Source organism: Sporothrix schenckii (genome assembly GCF_000961545.1).
Source record: "Sporothrix schenckii 1099-18 chromosome Unknown Cont47, whole genome shotgun sequence".
In the NCBI taxonomy this organism is placed as follows: domain Eukaryota; kingdom Fungi; phylum Ascomycota; class Sordariomycetes; order Ophiostomatales; family Ophiostomataceae; genus Sporothrix; species Sporothrix schenckii.
In genome coordinates, this window is record NW_015971148.1 from 1,850,465 (window position 1) to 1,875,984 (window position 25,520).

Consider the following 25,520-nt stretch of genomic DNA (forward strand, 5'->3'; position numbering starts at 1 on the left):
CAAAAAAATCTCAAAAACGCTGCTGCTCTCCTGCTCTTCTAAGACCTACTACTTTGTGTTTGGCAACCGACAGCGCCGGACGGCACCTTCAGCTCTCTGCGCTAACTCTGTCAGCCTTTATCGAACTCTCATTGGCCTCTCGTCGGCAACACTCTTGCACCAAACAGGCCACTTGAAATAAGTCGGCAAGTCGGTGGCTGTCTGAGAGGCTTATCTATTACCAATCGTACACTGTGAGACATTGTGGCTCTGGATACGTCAATTTCTCGCTTTTGTTCGCAAACATTGTTTTATTGGCAATATCATCATCCCAATACAATACCCCGGCTTTGAGGGACCCAGATTCTCGGTTCCCATTTGAACACTTTCAGCATTCCGGTTTGTCTACTCTTCAACGCCACAGCACTCTGCCATTTGAGCACCCCCCTTGTTTCACTTTTTTCTTGTCTTCTTTCGACATCGCACCACCAGCCCTTATGCATGCAAGTTTCTGCAGGTTTGCGGTCTTGACTCCGTTGTTGGTCGGCCGCGTTTAGCTTTGAGTTTTCGATCTTGTCCGTCGTCCAGCGTACTCTCCTCCTTGTGACGCCATGGGCGCCAACGACCCCCGACCTGCCTACGGACAAACGACAGCGCCGCTCCCGATTTCCAACTTCAACCCTGCAGTTCCACCATCCGCAATGCCCTCCGCCTCAGCCGCGCCTCTCTCGGCCGTCTCCTCACAGGGCGGGCCGGCGTCGGCACCATCGACTGGAGGATCGGCGGCCACACCGAAGAAAAAGTCGCGGCGCAATACTGACCCTGCAGCGCAAAAGCGACGGTGCGTCAGCACGGCCTGTGTCGCATGCCGGAAGAGGAAGTCCAAGTGCGACGGCGCACTGCCGAGCTGCGCGGCTTGCGCCAGCGTCTATTGTACCGAGTGCGTGTACGACCCGAACTCGGACCATCGGCGGAAAGGCGTCTATCGTGAGAAAGTGGACAGCATGAAAGCACAAAACTCGACCTTGCAAATCCTCATTGAGTCGATCCTCAATGCTGATGAGGATGATGTGCTTGCCATTGTGAGAAAGATTCGCACGTGTGACAGCCTCGATGCGGTGGCCGAGTCGATCATGAAGGACGACCAAAACAACAACGGAGACGGCGGAGATGACGCCAGCACCGTGTCAGACAATGCGACAGTCGACCCAGACCAATCAGCGGAAGGCGAGATCGAACTAGCCAGGAAGATGGGTGAATTGCGTCTTGAAAACGGCTCTGTTCGCTTCATCGGCGGCACCTCCCACTTAATATATATTGGCGACTCTCTAGGTGACAACGACGTTGTCTCGAGCCCCGAAAACAGCGCCGAGGGCGCTTCGGCAGCCGAGGGCGAATCTCAGTTCGAGTCACCGTATACCACGACCGAGGAGGCCATCAACAGCTGGACGAACGTCACCGCCGACACTTCGTTGATCATCCATTTGATGAATATGTACTTCAACTGGCACTACACATACTTCACCACCCTCTCCAAAAGCCTCTTTTACCGCGACTTTCTTCGAGGCCGGCCACTGGTGCCGCCAAAGCGTACCGTCTATTGCACATCGCTCCTTGTCAACGCCATGCTCGCCCTGGGCTGCCATTTCACCGGTGCCGTCGGGGCCTTTGCCATCCCTGGAGACAGCCGTACGAAGGGCGACCACTTCTTCGCGGAGGCGAAGCGCCTCATCGTCGAGAACGACGAATACGAAAAGCCGAAGCTTGCCACTGTGCAAGCCTTGGCTCTAATGTCGGTCCGCGAAGCTGGTTGTGCTCGTGAAGCCAAGGGGTGGGTATACAGCGGCATGAGTTTCCGCATGGCCCAGGACATTGGCCTCAATTTCGACTCCAGCCCCAGTACGGGCTCGTCAATAGGGGCTGCCGAACACGATGGTCATCACCAGATGGACGACAGTGAGATCGATGCGCGCCGCATCACTTTTTGGGGCTGCTTCCTATTCGACAAGGCGTGGTCCAACTATCTCGGCCGCTTGCCCCAGCTTCCAAAGAACTCGTACAGCGTGCCCAAGTATGATGTCTTCCCCGACGAGGATGCGGAGCCTTGGTCACCTTTCACCGACTCTGGCTTTGACGTATCGCTTCGGCAGCCATCCCGGACCCGCGCCATTGGTCTGCACCTATCTAAGCTGTGCGAGATCAGCAGCGATCTGCTCCTCTTCTTCTACCACCCGAATCACATCGGCCGTTCCAACGGCAAGGCAGTCGAGCTTAAGAAGCTCAGCGAACTGCACCGTCGTCTGGAGGACTGGCGCCGCGAACTCCCTGTTGAATTCGAGCCTAAAGAGGGACAGCTTCCGAATGTGCTGTTAACACAGTAAGTTGGTGCCATTGCTACCGGAGACATTCTGCCCAAAAATAAAAGATATGCTGCTTACGCGCATTCTAGCATGTTCTTCCATCTCCAGTACATTCATCTTTTCCGCCCCTTTCTCAAGTACACCCCGAAAGCGTCACCGCTGCCAGCACATGTATCTCCCCGGCGTATCTGCACGTCAAATGCCAGTGCCATCTCCAAGCTGATGCGCCTGTACAAAAAGGTTTACAACCTTCGCCAGATCTGCAACATTGCTGTTTACATGATCCACTCCGCCTGCACCATTCATCTACTTAACCTCCCCGAGAAAACAGCCAAGCGCAACATCATTCACGGTGTCAAGCAGCTCGAAGAGATGGCTGAGGACTGGCTCTGTGCCCGCCGCACTCTCAGTATCATCAGTGTCCTCGCACGCAAGTGGGGTGTCGAGCTGCCCGAAGAGGCCTCTCAGGTCTTACAGCGCTCTGATGAGAAGTACGGCACCTTCAGCACGGCCGATGTCCCGTCTCCAAACCTGTCTGTGGGCTCCGCCGTTGGTCCCCATGGGTCCGGCAACTCGCCACAGCACATCCAAGCCTTTGGAAGCGCAAACGTGGAAGGTGGTGGCGATACCTCTCCCTCGGCAGCTGCGCACAATGCGGCAGTGAAGTCGGAGCAGCTTGTCGCTGGTAGCCTGGCCATCACGGCCATGCCGGGTCTGCTGGAGCAATTCTCTCAGCAGTCACCGACGTACCAGGATTTTTCAACACCGGGTGTCACACCAGAGTACCTCAGCGGCCTCCCAAAGGCGAACTCTCCCATAACCGGCGCCGTCGCTCCTGTTTCGAAGCAGCCATCGTATTCGCAGAGCACGGCCGGCCCTTCTGCCGGGCCGTCGGCTGTATCTGTAGGCGGTTCTGTGCCCAATGTTAGTACCTGGTCTATGGACCCTGCTGTCACGCAGTCCATGCAGGGCTATGAACATGCACAATTGGCATACCATCAGCCGACGTCGCAGCCGGACATGCCGTCCAACATGTACGGTGTCGACGGGCAGGACTGGTTCTTGAAAGAGGGCGTCAGCTGGCAGCACAACTTTGAGACGTGGGGCTTCCCCCAGCAACGACAGCAAGGGCCCGCGTCCCCAACCAACCCGCAGCAGCAGCAGCAACAACAACAACAGCAGCAGCAATCAGATCGTGTACGGCAAGCACACCCGCAACAGCAAATGTCGCGGTCGCGTAACCACACCCCGACGAGCACGGAAAACAACAGCACGCCCATCTCGGACAGCAGTTTGTTTATGTTTCGAGGCCCGCATGGCTCCGATCTCGATATGACTTTTGACGGTCTAGCTACGACGGGCGGAAACGTGGATGGACTTGGGCCTGTCTAGATGCTCGGTCTTGCGGGCGGATATGATTGTACGTTTTGGGCTTGCATATGCTCGTACTTTTGCACGAATATATGTATATATATATGAAATCCGCGGAGACATGCCGCGAATTTAGATTATTTACAGGATTCTGTTTTTGGAAATACCGGCAGTAGGATGTCGCATGGCGTACCCGATTGGAGTTATTGCCGAGTTTACTATACTTTTGATGGATGCGTTGACTTTTTGAATATCTATGGCATTAAGAATTGTATCACGCTTTCAAATATCAACAAATGTCAAGATATGCTTGGTGCTTCCTTCTATTCTATACTACAGCCTCGGGCGCAGTCACCGGCCCAGCACGTTGGTCAGTGCCTTGCGGAACTCAGCCGCTTCCGCCTCCATCTCTGCCATGGTGCGCGCCTGGCGGTTGCTGTCCTCAATCTTGGGGAACTTGCCGCCGGGTTGTGGCCGGTCACCAAAGTGCGATGCATGCGCCGCCGCCAGCGCAGCGTCCCATTGCTGCCCGCCCACGTTGCCCGGCTCGTCGGCCATCTTCTCGTAGAGCTCGTCCGCCTCTGTCAAGGCGATCTTGGCCGTGGCGCCCCGGATGCGCGGCAGCACGTGCACGTGCACATGCGGCACCGTCTGCCCAGCCTCGGGCCCGTCCTGGATGGCAATGTTGAAGCTGCCCTTGTGGACCGCCTCCGTGTCGTGGGCGCGTGATGGCGTCTCGTCGAAGTAGTAGGCGGCCAGCATGCGCTGGACGACCTGCACCGAGGCAAGCAGGTCGAGGGCCTCGGCGGCGTCCAGGTCGGTCAGGCGGCGGTGCGGCTTCTTGGGGCAGACGAGGACATGCCCCGGCATGAGGGGCTTGATGTTGACAATGGCAAACGAGTACTCGGTCGAGTAAAAGACCTGGGTGGAGACGTCAAACGGCCCGAAGAGGATCGTCTCGGACGGTGCTGCTGAGGCCGACATGGTGCGGTCGGAGATGCGGACGGAAGTGCGGGCGGAAGTGCGCAAGGCTGTGACCAGCAACGACGATGTGGGCACAAAAGGCCGAGACGTACGCAGTTGTGAGTGGACGGTGGAGCACGGGCGAGGTGAGTGGGATGCAGATGTGATTGAGCGGACAGGGGCAGCTGCTGTTCTGGTAGTTGTTGTCGTTGTTTTGGTCGTTGTTTTGGCCAGACGCAGACAGGTGCGGTTCATTGTTCTTTCACAGGGCCGGGGAAAAGACAGAGTCAACTACTTGTTGGCGACAAAAGACGAGCGCGGAAATGCTACAAATGTTTGGTCAAGTGCCCTGAATTCGCGTCGACAGCGAGAAATGGTAACGTGAGCGTTTGCCAAGGAGATGGCATGGCCCATTTTACGTCGGTGATGCGCTCCCAGCCGCGCCAAACTACGTCACATATGGGGTTATCTGGGGCTCCGCCGGCGCATTTAGGCGGGGCAAAGAGTAAATACATCGTTATTATGTCGGGGCCGATTTGGAGTGGAATTTTGGCAACATGAATGTAGCCGTCGTATATTCACGTGACACAGACACACTCATGGTTGTTATGAGCTTCGTGACGCATGAATCGGTAATTCAATGATCCAATGAGGCAGTCATGATATTATTCTTTTAGTGTGTTACTTTTTTTGTTATGTCCAGATTTCTTTTGAGAATAGAAGACATTCTCTATTGGTGTTTTATCCGATTTATTTGATGGTTTTATGTTTTATATATCTCAGGTTTTGATATTATTTTTATTTATATGTTTAACCAGCCTTACATCCTCATCCCACACGAGGCTGGGATGGATCAGAACTGGACATACAAAAGAAATTAAACGTAAGAATAAACAGCAAGATATACGCGTTTCAAAAATCAAGAACACCCGTTCCTATAGGATCAACCTCGCCTTTTCCCAGACACCCGTCCACTGTGTGTTGCATTCGCAATGCACAAAACGTTGCCACGAGCTTCGTCCCGTCTTTGCACGCCTTTTTCCGTTTTATAACAAGAAACCCCGGCGTGGCCGTCCAGGGCACACGAACAAAAAATAGCAGAAATAACAACAAAAAAAAATGAAGTGAAGTGAGGGCAACAAACCAATATCTGACGAGGACCGACTACGAAACTTCCTCAGTCGCCACGCAGCTCCTTCTGGATACCCTCCAGGGCAGCAATCAAAGCTTTGGCGTTGGGAATGCTCATCTGCGATGGGGTTAGCAGGATGTTTGCCGAGTTGCATAAACAGGGGAAATGAAATTCACCTTGGCCTGCATGCTGACGGGCTTCGCTTCGCTGCCTTCAAAGGCCGTAAAGAGCACCGTCGTAGCCTTGAGCGTCTGGCGCTCCTTGAACTCGGTCGACGGCAGCACGGCCGTGTTGAGGATGACACGGTGCGTTGAGTCTTGCCGCATAATTAGCCGGACCACAGTGCGCCGCGGGAGGGCGGCGGCGCCGGTTTTTGTCTTGCCGTTGGTCTCCGAGACAGCCGCCTCAGCGGCTTCCTTGTTCTCTTCGTCCCCGCCGAGCGTCGACGCGTCAAAAGAAGCGGGGATAACGCTGCCATCGCGGTCAAACTCAACGCAGTGCTCGGGCACGTTGATCTTCAGCATGCCGGCGCCGCGCTCCTTCCAGCCGCCCAGATCCTTGTCGAGGTAGTACATGCGTGCGCGGACCTGTAATAATGTGGCCTCGCCGGCCTCGCCGTCGTCCACCGCCACTCGTTGCAGCTTTTGCTTCTTCTTGTCGGCGTCTGTTCCAGCCTTGGTCGGCTGATCCTCAGCAGCATCGTCGCCGTCGCCACCGCCGCTCTCGTCCTTGTCCTCGTCGCCGTTCTCGTCTTCTTCTGCTGCCGAGTCCTCATCGTCGCTTTCCTCAGCGTCGTCGCTCTCGGGCGCACCGAACGGTCGCGCCGGCTTGTCGCTAGTAAAGGCTGTGCCAGGCTTGGCAAAGCTGGTGAGTCCACCCGAGCTAGAGAGGGCCGCGCCAAAGGCACTTCTAGCACCACCGGCTGTAGACGCGTTGCCTCCGAACCCGCTGCTGAGACCGCTCCCAAAGCCGCCACCGAAGCTGCTCGTAGCCCCAGACGAACCGGCCGCAGCAGCACTGCCAAATGCGCTGCCGAACACTCCACCACTCGAAGCAGCCTTCGAAGAAGGCAGACCGGCAAACGGAGACGCCGTACTGCTGCCACCGAAGCTTAATGTAGGCGGCGAGGCCAATGCTGGTGCGGCAGGCTTCGTTGTTGAGGCGGATGTCGAGGCAGTTGTAGTCACGGGGGAAGCAGAGGCACCGCCCAGCGCGCCAAAGGGCGAGGCCGAGCCCGAGGACGAGCCGAACAAAGAGGGTTTGCCAGACGCACCTCCCGCGAGGTTGCCAAAGGGTGACGCAGTACTGGTTAGTTTGGCAAAGCCAGACGACGCAAAGGCGGCGGTGGAGGTAGAAGAGGCCGGAGCAGAAGCAGCAGAAGCAGCAGAAGCAGCAGAAGCAGCAGAAGCGGCAGGCTTGTCTTCCTTAGAGAGGGTGCCTGACGAAGAGGTTTCGGCAGACTCTCCGTCGCGCAGACGCTTCTTCTCGGGCTCGTTTGCACGTGGAGCATCGCCATTGGGGGCATCTAGAGAGGCGGTACCGGCTGCAACCGCCTTTCTGGCCTCCGCGTCACTTCTCTGTTCGTCCTTGTTTTTCTTCTTACCCTCGGTGGCCTTGCCGTCGTCGTCGTCGTCGTTGTCGAGCTCGTCGTGGGCACGCTTCTTTTTGGGAGACGACACCTGTTCCTTGAGGGCGTCGTGTTTGTCGGGCGTGGTCGCTCGCCGTGAGCTGGTGCTGTTGTCATTGTCTTTGCTGTCGTCGTCGTTGTTGTCGTCGACATTCGCATCCTCTCGCTCTGAGATCACTGTGTGCCTGAGCTCTTCCCGTGCCGACTTGGTTGCCGCATCCTCCTTAGGAGACCCGGCGCCAGAGGGCACTGCGGACGCCGGATCGGTGTCTGTCATGATTCGGCGGTCGTGCGGGTATTGTGTATGCACGTGTATGCGGTAAGAGTTTGTTCGTGTTTCCTGTTCCCCGAGGTCCGTTCGATTTCTTTGTTCACGTCGCGAATGGCTCCAAGGCGTCGTTTTTTCTTGGGCCTTTTTGTGGTGTGGCGGTTGCCGAGCAAGCGGGTCGTGCAGAGGCGCTTTGGCTGGCTGTCGTCGAGGCTCGCGTGTATGCAAATTTTCAGTGCCGACTGCAGATGCAAGACATATGCAGGCTTGTTTGGTCAAGGGGCTGGATCTGCCTCTGTTTGTTGTGTTGTATAGATTAAAGGTTGCGGGGGTTTGTCTTCAAAGAGCGAGCCCGAAACAATGGATGGAGAAATGCCCAAATGCGGCTGTTCCCAGAGATACGCAGCCGAGGCGGGAAAACAAATGAGCTACTGGCTGCAGGCTGTACCAGGCGAGGGTGCGGGATCAGGTTGGCGAGCTGGGTTGGGGTGTGTCGTGCAGGCGGGAGACGACGAGACAAAAAGGGAGAAAGAAAAGATTCGACGGCTCGATGTCAATATATTGCAATGGGGGATACGATATGTGAGACGGTTGACCAAAACGGCAGGACGGGGAGGGGATTGAGGTTGCTGAAAGTTTGGGAAGGAGCGACACAAATGCGCGAGCAGGCGAGGAGGGGCGACTGCTGCGTTTTGGTTGCTCAGTGGCTAGTGCGGGTCTGGGTTTTGCAGGGGAAGTGCGCTGTAGTGGGGCAGGTGCGACTCCCACTGACAAGCTGGAAGCGCGTGAGAGGTGAAGGAAAGAGCCAACGAAGGACCTATGCCAGCATGGCAGGTGCGATTCAGTAAATGGACAGCTTAGTAACGAAAATACCGAAATTAAAAAAATAAACAGTTAAATAATATTAACACACCCACAAATTACATTGGTACAGGAATACTGCACGATGCTGGGACAGCTCGTTTGCTGCGCAGTCTGCGGAGATTTGTTGGATGGCGATGCGCTGACAAGACGAGGCTGGACTAAACCAATTTAACATTTGACGGTAGTTGGTTGGCTGTCGTTGACTGTCGTTGACTGGGGGTCGGCAATATATGCGCATAATTGCGACGTAGTAATGGGTTTCTCATTTTATTTGTTCGCCATTGTGGACATGGACCGCCATTAAAGCACGCTGAGCATCGCGAACGAATCAAGTACTTGTAGTTGCTTCTTTACTCTACCGGGACATCTTACAAAAAAAAGCAGACAGCGCCCGTTAAAGATACCGTGAACCAGTGCCCAATTACCAAGGAGATAGAAGATGGCCGTGTGATACAGGCGGAAATTTAAAACAAAAAAGAAACATGGAAAATATCAGACAACGCGGTAGGTCGCTTGCTGTCCCTCGCTCGATTCTAACGTCCTCCTCTTTTCAGCTGTTGTCGACCCCCATCATACTGCTCGCTGTTTCAACAATCGACACGCCTAGCTGATGAAGCACAGGCAGCCCAGGCCCAGGTAAAAGACAAATAACGGGTATACGGCAATGCCCACGCGGTTCTTGACCACGCCGCTGCCCCCCAGGATGCTCACACCCGCTGCCATGGCCCACACCACCAGCACCAGGTACACGGGAATGCGCGCCACCGTCGGCAGGCTCAGCGCCGAGAGCAGCGCCGCGATCACAAGCGGGAACAGTGTGTAGCCGATGATGCAGACGCTCTGTGCAAAGGAAATGTTGCCGCCGAGCAGCTTGATCTGCAGCGTCACAACGGCCTCGCCGATCCAGACCATGGCAAAGACGCCCGAAAACACGAGCTCGCGCTGCTTCTCGCGCGCGTTGAAGCTCAGGAGCATGCTGAGCAGCAGGCAGAAGACGAGGGGGCCCCACAGGTCCCAGTCGCGCAGTCCAGGGGTCATGTTGCTCTGGCGCAGCAGAGACTCTGGGTCGAGCATGCGGCCGGCCAGGCCGGCCAGCTCGTCGCGCGTGCCGGCCAGGCCTGCGTTGCGCAGCGTCGCATAGGCACCACGGAGGACGCCACCGCCACTGCCGCCACTGCCGCCATTGCCGTCGGCGTCAAACATGGAGCCGCCAAAGAGGTACCGCGGGTACAGGACCTCGCGCATCTTGGCCCAGACGGCAAGCAGGTCCCGGCGTAGGGTCGCCCACACGCTCTCGTCGATGGTGTTGGTGGGTGCCGAGCGGTCTTCGCCAGGGATTTGGGAGGTCAGGTAATTTCCGCTGGTGGAGCGGCCGAAGCTGCCAGAGCCAGAACCGCTGCTGGGGCCTGCTGTTGAGGAAGAGCCGATGTTGCCGCGCAAGGGAGCTCGTGACGAGGACGCCTCGGGCGCCAAGGGGTCGTCAAGGTCATCGAGGTCGGCTGGAGTAGAGCACTGTTAGAGAGGTACGACTAAAAAATGTGCAGAGTAGAGAACGGGGAGGAGGGCGAGAAGGGTGATGTACCATCATCCGGATCGATGAGGTCGTCGTCTTCGATTTGCGGCGCAGGGCCATAGTCTTTGCGGTTGACGGACGCCATCGCGTGCAGTCACTCGTATACGTGCTAGGTGGTAAGAACAAGGAAAGAACTATGTCGGAAGAGAGGTAGCCCGTTTAATCGGCTTATGTAGGGAGTGGTCGCTGGTGATAGGCGTGCTCGAGAAACTGCGTAGTTACTGAAAGCGACGATGTGTTGCGATGGTGGAAAAGGGTGAACGGATTCAGAAGGAGGCCAGCTTGCCCTGGTGGACCTCATTGGCCAACATAAGTGCGATTTGGGGCTGCCGCGTCCGCGCCTTTGCCCCACAATTACTCTGTGGACGCCAACCTCTACGGAGAAATTACAGGCACCAGCATTTCAATAACACGCTCACACTCTATTTTCACCGACTTTCGACGCCTTACGAATTGATGGGACCTTCTGTAAGGTGCAGCGAATAGTGCAACGTCACACGTTACGTACCTTACAATCTGACCTACAAACGGAGAGTCTTATAAAATCAACCAAAATCGATTTCAGCTATCAAAAGTATCTGGGAAAAGACTCTGAGGTCAGGCCCGAGCCTTGGTGGGTATATTGTGCTGTCGCTATGCTGTTATTTGCGTTGAATATTGACAAAAAAAAAACCACCCCCGCGTCATCTGATGTAATTTCGACCAAGACGACGCAACCGTGAGAGCACTGGTTAGCTAGATAAGTGGAAATGACAAGAAAGGAAACATAATAATGTAAACGGAAACCGAAATGTCGAAAAGACGTTGTCAAAAACGGAGTGCCGGAATGCCGAAATAGAAAGGTTGCGAGGATGACAACCACGACTCATGATCTTCATGTTGTGACGAATTCAGTTTAGCGTCACCCGAAATGGCGATCCTGCGTCGAGCCGGTCGTGGTCGCGGAAGGACCTTGTGCAACTGGTGATCCGTATGACGGCGGCTGGTAACCGGTGCCTCTCGAAGTTGTATGCCGTCGGAACGGTGCATTGGGACTAGACGAGCTTGGTGGGAAGGACGAACTGTAGTTTTGAGGCAGTTGTTGGAGGTTTCGAGCAGTTTGGGGTTGCTCCATAAGAGCCGCCGTTGTTTCTGGGGAGTGAGTATAGCCCCAGTTCGAGCCAGTGGACGGCAGCAGCATCGACTGGTAGCCACATGAGTTGCTCACGATGCTGCTCCTGACTGGATCAAGGGCACTATGGCTGGCATCGGCCGGTACTCGCCTTGCTGTATAGGTGCGTGGTTGGCTCGTCGCTTCGTTCTCGGGAGCTTTTCCTTTGTTCTGCTTGGAAAAGGTAGCGGTGTTCGTGTTGTCATTGGTTGACCCATGTCTGGTTTGTTGACAGCCTGGTCGTGAGCCAGAAGTCGGTCGTGCCTCGCCGGACGGCAGGCCTCGGCCATACGCAGCCAAGGCTGGGTTGATGCCGACGACGCCCCATGCAAATACGGCCACATCGCGTATCGACCCCATAAGGGTGTCCAGTGGCGGCCCGCCGGCATCCTTTACGTTCTGTCGTAGGGGCATGTACTGCCGCAGTAAGGGGGCCCGAAATGTATACAAAGATTCCTTTGGAAAATGTGGCTGGATGGGCTGCTGGCCCCAGGGCGCGGCAAAAAGCCCGTCGCCGTAGTCGGGGGCCACCAATGGGGGATGCGCTGGTGGGATTGGCGGTCGCGCTTTTCTAAGAATGACCACGAGGCCGTCAGACGTGCAGGAGACCACGGCTTCCAGTTCGATCGAAGGCAGCCTTCCTGGCGAGTCGGATGTCGTAGCCTCAGACACAAGGGGCACAGAGGGCAAAGAGAAGTGTGCGTCATCGTCTACCTCGACTTTGATGTTGATTGCGTTAGCTTCATCCACATCCATGTCACTTGTCGCGCTTCCGGACATGGCCATTTCTGCGTCCTCGGCCAAGGCGGTATTGTTCACGTTGCTGTTGCCGTTGGCCATGCTTTCGGCTAGCTCGTCGTCCTCTCGTGGATCCTGGAAGAAAAAGCGTAGGTACGCAATAGAGTCGTTTGCTTTTGCGCTCTCGAGGCACTCGATCGCCTCGGATAAGCAGCTTTCCTGGATGCATCGGTAGAAACCTTTGTTTTTGATTTCGTGTGGCCGTAAGCCAAGGACGGTAGAAATGGACGTAGTGGCGAACATGACTGTGAGATTCCGTGTGAAGCGATTCAAAATCAAAGCGGCCCTTGGCTCTCGCTCCATTGGTGGCACTTTGAATTTTGGCGATAGGTGTTCCAGCATATGGTACCGTGGATCGCGTGGTGAACATGAGAATATGCGCCGGATTTGGGGAGCCTCAATGGCTCGTCCTAGCTGTGTTAGTAGTCACTCTTGATAGGGTAAAGTATTATTGACTACAAGTGGAAATAACAACGCACTCTCGCTCTTTGCGTTTCGCCGGTAGATGCTTATGGAGGCCACCAATACGTCATGGACAACGGTGAAGCAGCACTCGCAGCCAACCCAGCGCCCATCACGGGACAATATGCGGGCATAATGAAGCACGGCAGCCTTGTCCAGGAGCACGCCCCGGCTGACGACGGAGCGTGCAGAAGGTACCTCTTCGGGGTGAAAGAAGTCAAAGCATGACTTGCCCTGAACCTCGGCCAGTTGGTAGCCTAAAATGTCGACGATGGACTCGGACGCAAATAGAATGTTGGCATCTGGGCTGAGGTCTTTGTGACGGCGAAGGGGAAAAAAACAAGAGACGGCATGTCAGTACATCCCGTCATCTATCAGATATACCAATACCATAATAGCGGAATACTCGGAACAGAGGGGACTCACTGTGAATCGTCATAAATGTTTGTTCCATGGCAGGAACCGGCGACGTCGACCAGTGACGCCAAGTACACAACTGCAGAGCAATATTGTTTTACTCGTTAGGGCAATGGCGTCTTAAGTCATCCCGGCCTATGCCATGCGGCACAAAACGAGAGGAAGGTAAAAGAACCCAGAATAGACCGGCGTGCTAGTGATGGTTCGTGACGAATCTTCAATAAGGCGGAAAAGAAAAAACGAAATCGCGCAGAATGCACAAATGCAAGAATGCACGAATGCACAAACGCTCAGACAGGATAATCTTTGGAGGAGGAAGAGAAGAAATATCTAAGCTTCTGGTTCAAGAACATCGGGAGGCAAAACGTCAAGCAACGGGTAGCACGTACGGCGTAATTAGTGGGCAAGGAGATGGAACCGAAAATGGCCCCTGTTCCGAGAGAAAGAGTAAAAGAACGTGGTCAGAAATGATCGACTGAACGCCGGTTAGACTAAAGTAGCCCTGCAGCACGCGATGTGAGAGACCGTGACAAGAGACGAGGAAGCTGCCTGCAAGAAGCCGTTTTCCGAACACAGAAGATGGCAGAATAGCTGACAGAAAAAGCCAATGGCCAAAGAAATGAAAAGCTGCGGGGAGTGGGTGACGACCAAGCAGTTGGTGATGAACGGTCGGGTGCCAACGTTATGCCAGGCCGCTGGTTGGGACAACCCAAGTGGCATGCGAAGGCATGGGTTGTGAGTGGATAACTGGCCGAGCGAGTTGTGAGCTTTTTGATTTGTGGCATGTGAGCTGCCAGCTGTGGCTGTTGCGGCCGTGTTCGTTTCTTTCGGTGCGAAAGCAGCGATACACGAGAGACACAGAGCGTAACGGACACGAAAGAAACGACGCTGGAGGAGGCTGCACTGCAAAAACAGCGACTTTGCGCGAGCCGAAGGGTAACACAGACCCCGTCGGACGGGACCAGATACCTGGTCTCGGCCGTTGCAAAGAATGAGAATGGAGTGAATGGAGCAGAGTGAACGGTTATCACCCAGGCAAGGGAGGACCTGAAGGAGAAAGGATGAGCAAACAAGAGAATGAGGTAGCGATGAAATAACGAAGAAATGGGCCAGCAACAGGAAGAATAGGCAAATGTCGGGCCTGGCACAAATGGACAGGAAAAGAAATGAGAGACACAAAGACACGAAAAGCCGAAAAGACGAAGACACACAGGTAGAAATCATACCACCACGGAGATGAGGCTGTGAAGCAAAAGAAGAAGAGCTTCGAAGCTGTGGCAGGCCGTCAAGGTGTTGTTACCTGTGGCCCCCAACCTTTGGTTTGCTGGTAGCGACGTTGCGTTGCGTTCAACGGGCAGTCGTGTTTTGTTGTGTTGCGTTGCGTCGCCAATGACGGGGATTTGACTTTGGGATGGTGTATGGCGTACTCCGTGGGTGTACGAGTGTGAAGGGCGGCGGAGAAGGTGTGGGTGAGTGTGGGAAATGTCCTTGGGGCTGAAACTGGCTTTGAATTGGCTGAAATGAGCGAATGTCCAGAAATAGCGAGTGTCACTCAAGTGGCCCTGGCGTGGACGAGGCCGGCTGCATCGGCTTGTTGAAGCTAAAATTGCTTTTTTTGTTTTCTGGAAGTGTAGTCTTGTTTTGGCCGCCTCTTTTTGGCCGCCTCTTTCTCGAGATTTCAAAAACCCTCCTTGCCGTTTCCTAAAGCTCTGTTGTCGAATGCTCTTTCCCTGCCTTCCGCTCGAGACACCTGGTTCGAAGAAGAGGGAAAGAGCAAAGGATGATCAGAACATCAGAAGAACATAAGAAGGAACAAGGGGAAGCACGTCGTGCTGAGTATTGCTTTGTCTACGTAACACTCCTTCATTACTAGCTACGTGAAAGGTTTCACTGCATGGTTTTCGTGCGGCGGTTTGCAGTAGGTGGTCAAACTGGTCAAGCTGACCCTTAAGAAACGCAAGTTTCATCAGAAGGAAGCTACACATCAAAATACAAAATGCTCCTTCCCTCGACATCAGACCACATCCAAGGGGAGTCTGTTGGTGTTGATAAAGCTAGCGGTACATTTGCATGCTTTAGCGACTTGGACTAACGGGAAGGAGCGGGGTGCTTACTCTGTAAGGCAGGCTCAACGGAGGATAGGGCAGCGAAAGGGGAACAAGAGCGGAGGTGGTGTCAAGAAGGGAAACTAAAGGAAAATAACACGGGGAGCTTGGACGACTAATGCAAGTAGCTAGGCTTTGCTGGAGTCTCCATGTGTTCGAACTTGTAAGTTTCCTCCCAGGACTCGGAGACAAGCGATTGCAGCAGGTTTGCATGGCGTCTGGGCGGAGTGAACAAGCCAGTCGATTTTGCTTTGTACATATACAAGGCCGTGCCAAGGGGCGGTGAGGTCGGGATGACGGGGGAGGAGAGGTTGGCAGGCGCGACCTGTAGCAATGTCAGAAAGAACCACTCTTAAACAGGGAAGCTGCACATGGGACATGGGCCAATACTATGCAAGCCAGCCGCAACCGCTGGGTAAGATGGCGAGGAGGGGACGCGATACACAGTTTATTCTGCTGACAGATGGCAGGAGCAACCCTCGCTGTCGAAATGTTCCGAATGGGGCAATTGAGTCAATAACTACTGAGTACGGAGGTGTGCAGTCCAAGCAGGAAAGCGCGAACGAGATGAGAAGATACGTCAGAACCAGAAGCCACGCGTCGCAGAGAGAAAAGAAGAAGCCTACTTCGTATGCTATACGTTCGTACAGGCGTCGAATATCGTGTCTTCCCCCAATTCGAACTAGAGTGGTAATACGCCGTGAACCGACCTCCCGACGTTGATATCCATTCCATTTAGCTCAGGGTACCCAGAGACGGAACTGGACCAAGTTTCAGGGCGGGGAGTGTTGTTCTTTTTCCGTGTGTTTTTGTGTGTATTGTATGGTGTGTGCTGAAAAGGAAAGATCCCGCGCACCTGGTTCAGACGGGCAGTGGGGCGGAATGAGAAAACGAAAGAGGTTGCAGGACGAGCAAGGGTCAAAGTTGGAAGGTGCGTTCAGGTCACCGAACATCGTATTCCGTACTGCGTCGTACATTTACTTGTATAAAATGCAGTTTCGAATACTCAGTCAACGGACGGGAAGGCAGTCGCCGTGCACTTCTTGAGGGGAGGAGCCGTCTTTCTCCAGATCCAAAATACGGGAGACTCACAACAAGCCGCCTTTGGCATCCGGTTTTCAACCCATGGCAGTTTACGTCGATACCACGGCCCTTTCCACGTTCTCCCGGGCCAAATGCTTACGCGTTTGAATCCGAAAGACGAGCACAGAAATTGCAAAGGATTCCAAATGAACGCTGGTCGTGGGAGGGGCCGCATGCGAGCCACCGTGTCTCAGTCCAAAGGCCAAGGTTATGCAGCACCTCGCTTTCTTGCTTCTGGGCTGGATGGTTTGTCTGGCTTGGCGCTTCTCCCTTCATATTCGACATTCAATGCAAAAGACGGAGGGCTGTGGATTGGTTACCTGGCGGCCGGAACGCCTCTGCGGGCCCATGTTGCATTCGGCCGCCCCCCGACGTATTTGCAGGTTTTCAGCTCCAACATTAAAGAGGAAGGAGAGTAGCATTGGAACTGGGCAGGTGCATGTGCATCCCGACGTGGAGAGAGTATGTTGTATGCCACCAACGGAATGGAAAAGGGTCCAAGCCGGACTGATTAAACTTGCCCACTGTCCGACAGCGGACGAGTTGGGTAAGAACATCGATCTGGTTTGCTGCCCGGCTTTGGCAGTCTTTTTTACGTCTGTTTTGGGCCGGCGGTCTTGGACTTGGATTTACTCTTACATGCCACAAGCGTAGCCTGTCTATATCTGCGTGTCTGGATATATTAACATCTTGGTGCCTCAATGTCGTCAGACGCCCATCGCCCTTATTTTCGTATCTGGTACGGAGTACGTTGTAATTGCTCTGTATATCAAAACGCACCATCGTGGCTGCCACTCAAAACACGCCGAACCACACTTCAACCAGGGCGGTGTCTGCTGGAACAAGGCGCCCCCGGCAGTACTTTCATATGATGTGGTTGTCTGAAGAATCAAAAGGATAAAGGGATAAAGGGATGAGGGCCAAAGGACGCTAAATGCCCCCCGCTAGGTGCCTTTTGGTTGGGTCCTAATTTAAGGTGGTCGATCATGTCTGTTCGGCGTCCATTTTTACCGGACGCCCAGGCTCTCTCCCTTCACCCTAGCATACCTCCCCCTGCTCGCCAGGCACTATGCTGGTCAGGTGGCAAGCCTGTTTGGAAGTCTCATTGGAGGTCCGATTCATGAGGCTAGCGTATAATAAACATGCATGTAAAAGCACTGCGAGGTACGACGCTCGAAAGTTGCGCTATCCTGGGGCTTCGTTGTTCAGGTGTGATTACGACTTTCAAATATTCCGTATTCCAACGTGGCGGTAGCTGCATCCTGTTTGGCCCACGACTAATTAGTACGAGCTCAGATGGCAACTTTATGCGCAGGATATTGCAGTTTGGAAGTGTTTTGTTCTCCGCCCGTTACCTTGGTGGCTGATTTCGAACCTGTGGCACCAAGTATGTCTTACTCTTCTTCTTCTTTGTCGTCTCCCTCTTGGGTTTTATTCTTTTTTTCCTCATTCCATTTTTTCAAGGTACGCAGAGAAGGACGTCGTACGCATTAGGAATGTGTCCATGTGCAACTTGGGAAAACGGTACGTTCCGTGTTTGGTTTGGCTGCGGTTATCAATGACGACCTCCGCGCTCATCAGGAAGAAGAAAGGTGGGCAAAGATGGGGCGGCGAGTAACAGCAGGTTGTTTTTGCAATGATCTTGGGTTTTCGAATCTTTGTTCGTTGACAGTTTGTGGACCTCTTTCCGCGTTTATGAAATGTGTGCAAGTATACCAGTCCATGTGAGGAATTCAAACAGGCCAATTTGTTCTAGGCTCACAGAGGCATGCGCTTGGCACTGGACAAGGTCACTGCCAAAAAGAGGAGCAACAAGAAGAGAAGAAAGTGGAATTCGCTTCATGCCGCATGCACGACTACGAGGCATGCATGAGAGACAAGACGACGGACAAGGCAAAGCAAGACCGTGGATCCATTGACGAGACGGGGGATGTCAAGGATAGGAAATACGCAGGCAAGTGTGATGGTATACCGAAAACAAGTACAAAAGAACAAACTCCGTGCATGCAAGAATCTAAGCCTGTCTTGTTTCCTTGTTTCTTCTTCGTTCCACATCCTACACTTGCCACACTTGCCCATCTTCATTGATCCCTCTTTGCTTTTGCCTTGCCACTGCATTACGGAACCGCACTCGCGAGGTCCTTCTCAGCCCTGATGGATCTCCTTCCACGATTTCCCGCCGGCTTTCCGCCGGCTTTTCCGCTGTTCACTCTAGCTGAACAGACAAGACACAAAAGGTGTGTTGCTCGGTCCCCACTGGTTTTGGTCGACCGACGCAGCTCGCAAAATCATGTTTCTTTCATGGATCGTTGTCCAAGCCAGCCGGACCAGAAGCTCACAATCTAGAAGCTGTCAACGACAGTCAGTAATTTCCTGCCACCAGGAGTTATATGCCAGACACGTCCGCGGAGAAGAAAGAAGAACTCAAAACAGCCAAGAGAAGCCCAACGTATTCCGTAATGACAACGTAATTCCGACTTTTTGGCTTCTGGGCCTTCTGGGGTCTTTCCTTGCTAGGGGATTGGCCTGTACGCGGCAGGATTTCTTCTCCCTAGTCGTTTAAACCCTTGCAGCAATCATTCTCGGCGGTGTCTGTGCTGTGGTCCCCTTTTGTTCCTTTTCGTTTCTTTTTCTTCTCCCCTGAAACCAGTACTTTTGGGCGTTCCTTAATTGCCAATATTGCCTTAGCGCCGGGGCGGGTCTTTACTGGGCCCTTTCGCAGGGACCAAAAGGTGCTCCAAGAGGGGTGCTAGACATTGACACAACAAGAAGAGGTTTGTCTGTTGGGACGTGACAGCAGGCGCCAAACCAAGCGAAGCTGAGTCCAAGCTCCGAGCTGACCAGCGCTTGCCCCGCCTTTTTGCGTAAGACACCGTTTGGAACGACAAACTGCCATATTGTGTGTTGTATTTCGTATTTTGTACTCTCCTGCCAAATTGTGTGCTATTCTCACTGCTGTCTGCTTTTCACTTTGCTACTTGGCAAGTACGACCCATACGGATTGTTCGGCTTCTGCACCCGTTTGCACCTTCCACGGGCCCTAAGCAAGGCCCACTGTCCTGTCCAGCCCCATTACACTCACTCACTCCCTTCCTGACCCCGTCCAGCAAAGGCCAGCGTGGGCGCACTGCTCCTTCCTTGTGGAGTCTTTTCTTCTGGGTTTTAGGAGTCCCTGCCAGAACGAGGTGATTTGTGCTTGCCTTTTTCAGCTGCAGGCGGGGACGAACCGCCATGGGGGGGAAAGAGCAACTGGGGCCAACCGAAAAACATAAAGAGGAAACTGCAACAACGCAGGGCGGGCGTGACTGACCATGGCACCTGCAGTGCCGTCTGAGTGGGACATGCCGCGGCTGCGGTATTCGCTCAATTTCGAGGTAGGGGCCTCGCCTGTCGTTTTGCCTACTCCACAAGTCAGCCAAGCTGGCCGTTGGCTTACACGATGTTATCACGCTGCAGGATACCAAGAGCAATGCCGAAGATGCCAACTCGGACACAGGTACGGCGGACCGTCTGCCATTCAAATGCGCTTGGTCAACAGCTACTAAAAGACACAGAGTTCTTTGATGTCAAGTTTTATCCTTACAACCCGCCAGGCAGCAATCCGGTATTTGCTGCCGTGAGCAAACGACATGTAAGTATGCCATGACGACGAAATACGGATGTGTCGAGATGTCTGCGTCACGTTGGTATTAGAGTTTGAGTCGCCAACTTTCTTCAGATATTCGTCTGCCGACTCATACAGACCAAGGACACAAATCCCTGTGAGATCATCCGCGTGATCCGCGATGAAGATGTATGTTGCCCACCGGGAACTAGGACGAGCTTCTGGTGTTCCCCCCAGTCCACTGCTAATGACAACCAGGAGGGTGCTTTGAACTGCTCATGTACATGGGCACTAGATCCGGAGACCGAGCGGGCATTGCTCTGTGTCGCCGGCCGCGATGCCAAAGTCAAGGTCTACAATATACACGACGGCGAGGCAGTGACCGTATGTACACATCCGCAGTCTGCTCCGTGGCCCCTCTGACATCCATTGTTGCTGAAGCTGTTGACTAACCAGTTTGTACTTGTGTACGGTAGTCTTTTGTTGGCCATGGAGGAGTATGTACCCTACCACGGGCCTGTGTTGACTTTTCTAGACAAGGAAGGTCGCTGACACTGTTAGGAAATCAACGATCTTGCTACGTCGCCAACCAACCCCCATCTCATCGTATCAGCCTCGGATGACACGACTGTCCGGTTATGGAGCCTTGATCCTGTCCACAAGAAGCAGCCCTGTGTGTGTCTGCTCGGCGGCGAAGGCCATTCGTGGAATCTGCTGAGCGTGGTATGTCTTTTTATGTGGTTGACAGTGCTACGCAGCTTTGATTGCTATCTCTTTGCTAATGGATGTTCTCTTGTTCCTCGCGTATAGGCGTTCCACGACACCGGTCGCTATGTCATATCGGCAGGGCATGATCAAGTCATCAATCTTGTGAGTTGCAAACGGAATGGAAAGCCAATTTACCTCAGGCCTCGGTACTGACCTCACCCTAGTGGACACTGCCTGATATCCCAAACGAGCATGTCGAGGTCCCCATCATTGTCCACTTCCCGCACTTTTCAACCTCCGAGATCCACACCGGGCTTATCGACTGCGTCGCCTTTTACGGCGACCTCATCCTCTCTCGCGCCTGCTTGGAGGACGTCATTGTCCTTTGGCGCATCGAGGGTTTTGATTCCACGGCCGAGCCACCCTCACCTGAGCAAGCCCCTTCCAACCAGGACACCACCAAGCTCACGCGCTCCGCCTTCCACGTGCCACTTATCACGTCACCGTCGGCCGTTGCGTCCGCCAATGCCAACGCGGTGGCCAGCACCACGCCTCAGTACACCCGGCTCCTGCAGCTGCACACGCCCGGGTGCGGGCCCCAGTTCTTTATGCGGTTTGGTCTCTTCAACGTCGCGGGACACCACCCAATGCTGGCCTTTTGCAATGCCTCCGCCAAGATTTTTTTTTGGGACTTTACGTGTTTCAGCGCCTACCGGCAGTTTATGACGGCCAACTATCGGCGCGAGCGCCTGGGGGCACGGCCAGGCGGGGCCGAGCTGGATGAGGGGCCGGTACCACGCCCGCCGTGGATGCGGATTGTCGTGCCTAGGAAGCGACCTATAGGAAACGGCGGGAACACCAACAGCAGCGGTACGATCGGCACCAACAACCCAGGAGGACGTCGGCTTAGAGACGCCGCCAACGGTCCGGGACTGCTGGGTGCCGTGGCTCGGGACGGCGACGGCAGCGACCGCGAGTCGTCTGTCGTGTCTGGTGCGCAGGGTGTCCCAGGCGCAGCGTCTGCTGCCACACCAACGGCGACCAGCAGCACCAGTGCCGGTGCCACGCCAAAAGGCAGAAGTGCCGTCGGCTACCGCCTGAGCGACCTCTACAACCAGGAGACGTTGGACGACTGGAACAGCAAGTACAACGCCAACGACCCACACGTGCTCGTCAAAGCCCACAAGGCAGAGACCACCAAGGGCTTGTCAGCCGTCGGACGACAGGCGGCCTGGAGTCCTGAGGGCGAGTGGTGTGTGGTTGTGGGCAGCAACAGCCGCGTGATGATCCTGCAGCGGTGGGCGAACAGCGACCCCAGCCACCCTGTCGATGAGGCCGAGTAGGCCGTGGATTGTGTTATGAACGATGTGACGGCCCGGGATGATAAGAGTAAAAGATGCAGCAACGATTCTACATTTGATTTTTTTCAAGAACAAAACAGCATGGAATACCATATTTTTATTTTTAATCGTTTCCAAGTAACTAAGCGCCATTGGGTATCAAATTATGCAGAAGGGACAAAGGAAGGGAAAAAACAGAAATGAAAAAATCCGAAAAGGTATCATGGAAGCCTCCGACACGCTGCTACTGACTCCGAAAAGGCAGGGAACTAAAGGTCGGCCTGTTCATACCATGGCCGACCGTGTCGTCGTCCTCCTCCTCGCTACTACTATGGTGGCCATGGACGTCGCCTCCACCCCGCGCCAGACTTTGAATGTACGCATCCACCACCGTATCCGGCACACCTCCACGCTTGTGCTGCCGCCCGGACTGCACATCTCGGTCCACTTCGAGCAGCCGCGCAAAGCGAGCACGCGCACGCGACTGTTCTTGGGCACGGACGCGCTCGCCCTCTTGCGTCTCCGGCTGCGTTCGTGGCGGCGTTACAATGGCCAGGTCGCCCATATAGAGCGCCACCATGCCGCGCAGCCGCAGCATTTCTGGACTTGTGGCATACGGCGGGCCGGCCATGACGGCATCCATGCGGCGGGCCAGGTCGTGGAGCTGCTCGAGCGCGGCATGCCGGATGTCTTCGCGTGCCAGCCGGTCGGGATGGTTGCGCCGACGGCGACGCCTGTGGCCATCGCTGTCGTTGCTGTTTGCGTCTGGACTGTCGCTGTCCTGGTTGGCGTCCGCGTCCGAGTTCGACGTCGAATCTGAAGCGTCTTCAGAGCGGCTGCCATCCTCGCCGTCGCCGTGCGCCGCCCTTTCTCTCGTCTCTCTCTTCTTCCGTCTCTGCTTCGCCTTGGCATCCAGGCGCTCATTCGCCAGCTGCACCTCTGTGTGGATGTTGTACAGCTCGGTGCCGGCCAGTGCCGGCCAAAACGTCAGCGCGTTCACGGACCGTGGAAACAGCCGGTTGTAAGGGTGCTGCTGGATCAGGTCCTCGTAGAAAGCACGAACAGGCGGCATATTGGCCGCCGAGCCCCAGCGACGGGGACGTCCCTTGTCGCCTTCGTCTTCGCCCTCCCGCATGAGAAGCTCGGCGCCCATGGCCCACATGTCGTTCTTGCGCAGATCCACGCGCCGGCCCTTGACGTCGGTGCGCAAAAGCAGCCCAAATGCGCGCTTGGCCCGAGCCAGCCCAATCGGCGCCGCCAGTTGGCCTGCTTCGCCCGTGGCCGTCGACACGCCCGGCAGCGTGCCGTGCGCGGCCTCCTGCAGTCCCCGCTGCACGATTGTCGCCAGCACGCCGACGTTGTGGTCGTAGGCACGCTGCATGCGGAGTGCATTGCGGCGGCGGCGGGCCTCACGACGACGGAGCCGGCGCTGCTTGACGGCAAGGCGTGCTGCGTTTTCAGCTGGATCGCCGCCTCCGCCGCCGCCGCCGCCACCACCACCGTCGTCGTCGTCCTCTGTCGTGTCGTACAGGCCCGCATCGGAATGGATGGAGCCATTTTCGTTTTCAGTATCATTGTCCGAGTCTGTGTCAATGTCGTCCTCGTCGTCGCTGCCGTCGCCTTCGAACCCGAATCCAGATCCAAACCCATGCTTGTCTTTGTCCGCCTTGGCATCGTCCACTGCGTCGCCACCGACACCATCCGGCAGCGGCCGGTGGGGGAAACCTTCGACATAGTCGGACGGCAGACGATCTGAGTGGGTCAGGCCGGCGACGACGAGCTGTCGCCGCGCAGACGGGCCGTAGCTGTGCGGATCAATGGCATCGCGCGGCAGATGGGAGACGACGCTGGACGCCACCGACGCCGACCGGACTGAGCGCTTGCGCTTTCGGATGTTGGTGAGCGTGGGTGGCTCAATATACGACATTGCGAGGCCGATGGTCTTGGGGCAGTGAAAAAGCCATTACATGGTTGGAAGTATAATGTTTCGCTTCTATGTAAAGTTTTTGGTGAAGTGAGTGTTGGAGGCCCCACTCTAAATTGTATGGCTGGTTCGTAGAGTACGTTGTACGGTCTAGCATTCACAGCATTTAGAACCACCGATTATTCGTCTACGTAATCGTCAAGAACACGCAGACAGTTGTTCCTCTTGATATGCTGTAAATGTTTGATTGGGAAATCACAAAATATATACACAGCCTCCTCTGTAGTTGTACACCAGTCACCCTCTCAGCGCTCTTTTTTGTCCTTGGACTCGACTCGTCGTTTGGATGCACCTGTAGTAATGGAGTACTTCCTTGCCGGCCGTGCAGCAGGTTCCAAGCCTGAATCGTGAATTTTTGCGTTCTTACGTTCTTCGTCGGATATATCTCGCGCCATTTCGCTCGTCTCACCCCTTGTCTGGGCCCGGCAAAGCCGTCCTCTATGACTTGCGCTCAAAGTACTTCCACTGGCCCTCGGCGGGCTTCTCCTCTAGGCTCTCCCAACTGATTTGTTAGCAGGCGTCCATAAAACAGGCACACAGAATACCCACGTCGGCATCTTGCAATACTTACACCTTGGCCTTGATCATCACGTCAACGAGTCTGGCCTCGCCTTCAGCGACGTGGATGACCTCCTCGATCAGGCCGGCGCCGATCTTGGCCTCAACTTCCTCGATCCTAGAAGTATTTTGGTTAGCATGCCGTTCCATTTGTTTCTTGTTTCTTTCCCTCTCCTTCCCTCCTACTATACGTACTGATCCGCCGTCAGCTGCGGCTCTGGCTCCCACGTCACCGACGAGACCTCCTCGAGCGATTGCCGCGACGCCGACAGCGCCTGGTCCGCACGCTCCTCCAGCGTGCGCACGCCCTCGCGCTCGGCGCCCTCGTTCTGCTCGCCGTCCCACTCCTTGAGCCGCTGGTCCACGGCGTCCGGCACGTCCTGGATGATAAAGGTGCGGCCGTTCTTCTCCACGCGCCACGTCGCCTCGCCGTCCACGCCCAGCTTCGCCACGCTGCCAAAGTGCTCCGGGTTCTCAGCCACCGTCTTCTGTGCCCGTGCCAGCCACGCGTCGTAGCCCTCGGGCTTCACGGACTGCACAATCGCCATCCGGTGCTTGGTGATGGCCTCGACCGACTGCCGGTACACCGACTGCTCCGGCGCCGCCTTTAGCTTGTCGAGTGTCGTCGAGTACAGGAACAGAAGCGTCGACCGCGGCGTGTCGTGCGTGTAGAGGCCTGCGAGACCCGTCTGGGCGCCATTCTGGAGATACCGGCCCGGCTTGACGCCGGCCAGCAGGCGGAGGGATGTGCGCATTATGGGGCGGGGGCGGGCGTGGAAAGGGAAAACGAGGGGAGAAAAAAGGACACTCGATGTTCTTGTCTGCGCTTCGTCGAATCGGGTGTCCGCTGCAGCGATCCAATTGACCTCGTGTCGGCTCGGGGAAATGCGTCGTCGTTTGGGCGACTGGGGAGGATTTTGAGCTCAATTGTGGTCGCGGGCCCGGAAAACGGTAGTGCGAGCGGAAAGAATTGGCGTTTTCGTAATTCCTGTCACGTGGTTGGTTGTTTCCAGTGAATGATGACTAAATCATTCCACTTGGACAACCTCACCTCACTTTCTCTCCACTCACTCACTTCTGTCGACCAAAACGCAGGCAGGCCATCTTTGAGGAACGCCAGAATTTACAATTAATGGTGATGCTATGCAAACCCTCTATGATGACAAAATAGCAC

The 25,520-nt window shown here is 55.1% G+C and overlaps 10 protein-coding genes across 10 annotated transcripts; 5 read left to right on the forward strand and 5 right to left on the reverse strand.

The window, feature by feature from the left end:
* Positions 1–590: 590 nt before the first annotated feature.
* On the forward strand, positions 591–3,731 carry SPSK_03003 (nitrogen assimilation transcription factor nirA; the record flags this gene model as incomplete). Its single annotated transcript, XM_016729848.1, has 2 exons — positions 591–2,356; positions 2,405–3,731. 2 exons carry the CDS (start codon positions 591–593, stop codon positions 3,729–3,731), a joined length of 3,093 nt encoding a protein of 1,030 aa, XP_016585166.1.
* Positions 3,732–4,061: 330 nt separating this feature from the next.
* SPSK_03556 (bis(5'-adenosyl)-triphosphatase) lies at positions 4,062–4,928 on the reverse strand (the record flags this gene model as incomplete). Its single annotated transcript, XM_016730394.1, has 1 exon — positions 4,062–4,928. One exon carries the CDS (start codon positions 4,926–4,928, stop codon positions 4,062–4,064), a length of 867 nt encoding a protein of 288 aa, XP_016585167.1.
* A 922-nt stretch (positions 4,929–5,850) lies between these two features.
* SPSK_03209 (uncharacterized protein) lies at positions 5,851–7,709 on the reverse strand (the record flags this gene model as incomplete). Its single annotated transcript, XM_016730050.1, has 2 exons — positions 5,851–5,922; positions 5,982–7,709. 2 exons carry the CDS (start codon positions 7,707–7,709, stop codon positions 5,851–5,853), a joined length of 1,800 nt encoding a protein of 599 aa, XP_016585168.1.
* A 351-nt stretch (positions 7,710–8,060) lies between these two features.
* On the forward strand, positions 8,061–8,496 carry SPSK_03701 (uncharacterized protein; the record flags this gene model as incomplete). Its single annotated transcript, XM_016730536.1, has 2 exons — positions 8,061–8,282; positions 8,308–8,496. 2 exons carry the CDS (start codon positions 8,061–8,063, stop codon positions 8,494–8,496), a joined length of 411 nt encoding a protein of 136 aa, XP_016585169.1.
* A 671-nt stretch (positions 8,497–9,167) lies between these two features.
* On the reverse strand, positions 9,168–10,222 carry SPSK_03483 (uncharacterized protein; the record flags this gene model as incomplete). Its single annotated transcript, XM_016730321.1, has 2 exons — positions 9,168–10,063; positions 10,147–10,222. 2 exons carry the CDS (start codon positions 10,220–10,222, stop codon positions 9,168–9,170), a joined length of 972 nt encoding a protein of 323 aa, XP_016585170.1.
* An 816-nt stretch (positions 10,223–11,038) lies between these two features.
* SPSK_03173 (potassium channel, voltage-dependent transporter) lies at positions 11,039–13,001 on the reverse strand (the record flags this gene model as incomplete). Its single annotated transcript, XM_016730014.1, has 3 exons — positions 11,039–12,495; positions 12,565–12,849; positions 12,974–13,001. The coding sequence occupies 3 exons, from the start codon at positions 12,999–13,001 to the stop codon at positions 11,039–11,041; spliced, it is 1,770 nt and encodes a 589-aa protein (XP_016585171.1).
* A 2,401-nt stretch (positions 13,002–15,402) lies between these two features.
* Positions 15,403–16,571, forward strand: SPSK_03439 (uncharacterized protein; the record flags this gene model as incomplete). Its single annotated transcript, XM_016730277.1, has 3 exons — positions 15,403–15,698; positions 15,915–16,000; positions 16,066–16,571. The coding sequence occupies 3 exons, from the start codon at positions 15,403–15,405 to the stop codon at positions 16,569–16,571; spliced, it is 888 nt and encodes a 295-aa protein (XP_016585172.1).
* A 2,892-nt stretch (positions 16,572–19,463) lies between these two features.
* Positions 19,464–21,807, forward strand: SPSK_03101 (polycomb protein EED; the record flags this gene model as incomplete). Its single annotated transcript, XM_016729942.1, has 8 exons — positions 19,464–19,526; positions 19,564–19,648; positions 19,707–19,783; positions 19,871–20,140; positions 20,233–20,253; positions 20,318–20,479; positions 20,567–20,626; positions 20,689–21,807. 8 exons carry the CDS (start codon positions 19,464–19,466, stop codon positions 21,805–21,807), a joined length of 1,857 nt encoding a protein of 618 aa, XP_016585173.1.
* A 289-nt stretch (positions 21,808–22,096) lies between these two features.
* Positions 22,097–23,560, forward strand: SPSK_03331 (uncharacterized protein; the record flags this gene model as incomplete). The annotated part of the gene is made up of 2 exons (XM_016730169.1): positions 22,097–22,613; positions 22,638–23,560. 2 exons carry the CDS (start codon positions 22,097–22,099, stop codon positions 23,558–23,560), a joined length of 1,440 nt encoding a protein of 479 aa, XP_016585174.1.
* Positions 23,561–24,226: 666 nt separating this feature from the next.
* On the reverse strand, positions 24,227–25,101 carry SPSK_03555 (NADH dehydrogenase (ubiquinone) 1 alpha subcomplex 5; the record flags this gene model as incomplete). The annotated part of the gene is made up of 3 exons (XM_016730393.1): positions 24,227–24,290; positions 24,360–24,464; positions 24,542–25,101. 3 exons carry the CDS (start codon positions 25,099–25,101, stop codon positions 24,227–24,229), a joined length of 729 nt encoding a protein of 242 aa, XP_016585175.1.
* Between the last annotated feature and the right edge of the window lie 419 nt (positions 25,102–25,520).